At 50.3% G+C, this 4,392-nt stretch overlaps 1 protein-coding gene across 1 annotated transcript; it reads right to left on the bottom strand.

Annotated features, from left to right (window-relative positions):
- Positions 1-525: 525 nt before the first annotated feature.
- Positions 526-1,346, bottom strand: LOC135536364 (putative uncharacterized protein DDB_G0271982; the record flags this gene model as incomplete). Its single annotated transcript, XM_064962707.1, has 4 exons — positions 526-582; positions 840-890; positions 1,183-1,222; positions 1,294-1,346. Coding segments are annotated over 4 exons (201 nt in total), but the record flags the coding sequence as incomplete, so codon positions are not given.
- Between the last annotated feature and the right edge of the window lie 3,046 nt (positions 1,347-4,392).

The raw sequence follows: 4,392 nt of genomic DNA on the forward strand, positions 1-4,392 counted from the left end.
CTCTCTCTCCTAACCCTCACCCTTTCCCTCCCACCCTTCACTCCCTCTCTCTAACCCTTTCCCTCCGCTCTTCTCTCTCTCTCTCTCTAACCCTAACTATTGTCTCTCTCTCTAACCATAACCCTTTCCCTAAAACTCTTCTCTCTCTCTCGCTAACCCTTTCCCTCCACTCTTCTCTCTCTCAAACCCTTTCCCTCCACTCTTCTCTCTCTCTCTAACCCTTTCCCTAAAACTCTTCTCTCTCTCAACCCCTAACCCTTTCCCTTTTCTCTCTCTCTATCTAACCCTTTCCCTCTCTCTCTCTCTCTAACCTTCCCTCCACTCTTCTCTCTCTCTCTAACCCTTTCCCTCCGCTCTTTCTCTCTCTCTAACCCTTTTCCCTCCGCTCTTTCTCTCTCTCAAACCCTTTCCCTCTTCTCTCTCTCTAACCCAAACCCTTTCCCTCCGCTCTTCTCTCTCTCTAACCCCAACCCTTTCCCTCCACTCTTCTCTCTCTCTAACCCTAACCCTTTCCTCCACTCTTTCTCTCTCTCTCGAACCCTTTCCCTCCTCTTCTCTCTCTCGAACCCTTTCCCTCCTCTTCTCTCTCTCTCTCTCGAACCCTTTCCTCCTTCTTCTCTCTCTCTCCAACCCCCTTTCCTCCACTTTTCTCTCTCTCTCTAACCCTCAACCCTTTCCTCCACCCTTCTCTCTCTCTCTAACCCTTTCCCTCCGCTCTTTCTTCTCTCTAACCCCTTTCCCTCCACTATTCTCTCTCTAACCCCAACCCTTTCCCTCCACTGTTTCTCTCTCTCTAACCCTTCCCTCCACTCTTCTCTCTCTCTCTCTCGAACCCTTTCCCTCCACTCTTCTCTCTCTCTCTCTCTAACCCTTTCCCTCCACTCTTCTCTCTCTCTCTCTAACCCTTTCCCTCCACTATTTTCTCTCTCTCTAACCCCTTTCCCTCCACTCTTTCTCTCTCTCTCTAACCCTAACCCTTTGCCTCCACTCTCTCTCTCTAACCCTTTCCCTCCACACTTCTCTCTCTCTCTAACCCTTTCCCTCCCTCTTCTCTCTCTCTCTCGAACCCTTTCCCTCCACTCTTCTCTCTCTCTGTCTAACCCCTTTCCCTCCACTATTTTCTCTTCTCTAACCCCAACCCTTTCCCTCCACTCTTCTCTCTCTCGAACCCTTCCCCTCCTTCTCTCTCTCTCTCTCTCTAACCTTTTCCCTCCACTCTTCTCTCTCTCTGTCTAACCCTTTCCCTCCACTATTTTCTCTCTCTCAACCCCCTTTCCCTCCACTCTTCTCCACTCTCTAACCCTTTCCCTCCACTCTTCTCTCTCTCTAACCCTTTCCCTCCGCTCTCTCTCGCTCCTAACCCTTTCCCTCCCTTCTTCTCCCTCTCTCTAACCCTTTCCCTGCTCTCTTCTCTCTCTAACCCCAACCCTTTCCCTCCGCTCTTCTCTCTCTCTAACCCCAACCCTTTCCCTCCACTCTTCTCTCTCTCCCTCTAACCTTTTCCGTAAAACTCTTCTCTCTCTCTAACCCTAACCCTTTCCCTAAAACTCTTCTCTCTCTCTCGCTAACCCTTTCCATCCACTCTTCTCTCTCTCTCTAACCCTTTCCTCCACTCTTCTCTCTATCTTAACCCTTTCCCTCCACTCATCTCTCTCTCTCTAACCCCAACCCTTTCCCCCCCTCTCTCTCTCTCTAACCCCAACCCTTTCCCCCACTATTCTCTCTCTCTAACCCCAACCTTTTCCCTCCACTGTTCTCTCTCTCTCTAACCCTTTCCCTCCACTCTACACTCTCTCTCTCTCGAACCCTTTCCCTCCACTATTTTCTCTGTCTCTTACCCTAACCCTTTCCCTCCACTCTTCTCTCTCTCTCTAACCCTAACCCTTTCCCTCCACTCTTCTCTCTCTCTCTCTAACCCTTTCCCTAAAACTCTTCTCTCTCTCAAACCCTAACCCTTTCCCTAAAACCCTTCTCTCTCTCAAACCCTAACCCTTTCCCTCCCCTCTTCTCTCTCTCTCTCTAACTCTTTCCCTCCACACTTCTCTCTCTCTCTAACCCTTTCCCTCCGCTCTTCTCTCTCTCTTAACCCCGACCCTTCCCTCCACTCTCTCTCTCTCTCTCTCTCTAACCCTTTCCTCCACTCTCTCTCTCTCTCTCTAACCCTTTCCCTCCACTTCTCTCTCTCTCTCGAACCTTTCCCTCCACTCTTCTCTCTCTCTCTCTCTCGAACCCTTTCCTCTTCTCACTCTTCTCTCTCTCTCTCTAACCCCTTCCCTCCACTCATCTCTCTCTCTCTAACCCCAACCCTTTCCCCAACTCTTCTCTCTCTCTCTCTAACCCCCAACCCTTTCCCCCACTATCTCTCTTACCCCCAACCCTTTTCCCTCCTCCACTTCTCTCTCTCTCTAACCCTTTCCCTCCACTCTTCTCTCTCTCTCTCTCTCTAACCCTAACCCTTTCCCTCCACTCTTCTCTCTCTCTCTAACCCTTTCCCTCCACTCTTCTCTCTAACCCTTTCCCTCCACTATTTTCTCTCTCTAACCCCAACCCTTTCCCATCCACTCTTCTCTCTCTCTCTCTAACCCTAACCCTTTCCCTCCGCTCTTCTCTCTCTCTAACCCCAAGCCTTTCCCTCCACTCTTCTCTCTCTCTAACCCTTTCCCTCCCACTCTTCTCTCTCTCTCGAACCCTTTCCCTCCACCCTTCTCTCTAACCTTTCCCTCCACTCTTCTCTCTCTCTCTCTAACCCTCACCCTTTCCCTCCAACCTTCTCTCTCTCTAACCCTTTCCCTCCGCTCTTCTCTCTCTCTAACCCTTTCCCTACAACGCTTCTCTCTCTCTCAACCCTTTCCCTCCACTTCTCTCTCTCTCTAACCCTTTCCCCCCGCTCTTCTCTCCTCTAACCCCTTTCCCAAACTCTTCTCTCTTTCTAACCCTAACCCTTCCTCCACTCTCTCTCTCTCTAACCCTAACCCTTTCCCTCCACTCTTCTCTCTATCTCTAACCACAACCCTTCCCCCCACTCATCTCTCTATCTCCAACCCCAACCCTTTCCTTCCACTCTCTTCTCTCTTTCTAACCCTAACCCTTTCCATCCACTCTTCTCTCTCTTAACACTTTCCCTCCGCTCTTCTCTCTCTCTCTCTAACCCTAACCCTTTCCCTCCACGCTTCTCTCTCTCTCTAACCCTTTCCCTCCACTCTTCTCTCTCTAACCCTAACCCTTTCCCCTCCACTCTTCTCTCTATCTCTAACCCCAACCCTTTCCCCCACTCATCTCTCTATCTCCAACCCCAACCCTTTCCTTCCACTTTAACCCTAACCACCATTTCCCTCCACTCTTCTCTCTCTCTAACCCAATCCATTTCCTCACTCTTCTCTCTCTCTAACCCTAACCCCTTTCCTCCACTCTTCTCTCTATCTCTAACCCCCTCCACTCATCTCTCTCTCTCTAACCCCAACCCTTTCCCCCCACTTCTCTAACCCCAACCCTTTCTATTCTCTATTCTCTAACCCCCTTTCCCTCCACTCTTCTCTCTCTCTCTAACCCTTTCCCTCCACTCTCTCTCTCTCTCTCTAACCCCAACCCTTTCCCCCACTCTTCTCTCTCTCTCTAACCCTCCACTCTCTCTCTCTAACCCCTCCACTATTTTCTCTCTCTAACCCCCAACCCTTTCCATCCACTCTTCTCTCTCTCTCTAACCCCTAACCCCTTTCCCTCCGCTTCTTCTCTAACCCTAAACCCTTTCCTCCACTCTCTCTTCTAACCCCAAGCCTTTCTCCCACTCTTCTCTCTCTCTCTAACCCTTCCCTCCACTTCTCTCTCTCTCTCGAACCCTTTCCTCCACCTCTCTAACCCTTTCCCTCCACCCTTCTCTCTCCTCTCTAACCCCTTTCCCTCCACTCTTCTCTCTCTCTAACCCTTTCCCTACAACGCTTCTCTCTCTCTCTAACCCGTTCCCTCCACTCTTGTCTCTCTCCTAACCCTTTCCCTCCACTCTTCTCTCTCTCTAACCCTTTTCCGCTCTTCTCTCCCTCTAACCCTTTCCCAAACTCTTCTCTCTTTCTAACCCTAACCCTTTCTATCCACTTCTCTCTCTCTTTAACACTTTCCCTCCGCCTCTTCTCTCTCTCTCTAACCCTAACCCTAACCCTTCTCCACTCTCTCTCTCTAACCCTTTCCTCCACTTCTCTCTCTCTAACCCTAACCCTTTCCCTCCACTCTTCTTCTCTCTCTAACCCCAAGTTTTCCCTCCACTCTTCTCTCTCTCTAACCCCAAGCCTTTCCCTCCACTCTCTTCTCTCTCTAACCCTTTCCCTCCACTCTTCTCTCTCTCTTCTCGAACCCTTTCCCTCCACTCCTTCTCTCTAACCCTTCCCTCCACTCTTTCTC

Source organism: Oncorhynchus masou, unplaced genomic scaffold (genome assembly GCF_036934945.1).
Source record: "Oncorhynchus masou masou isolate Uvic2021 unplaced genomic scaffold, UVic_Omas_1.1 unplaced_scaffold_6031, whole genome shotgun sequence".
Taxonomy (NCBI): Eukaryota; Metazoa; Chordata; class Actinopteri; order Salmoniformes; family Salmonidae; genus Oncorhynchus; species Oncorhynchus masou.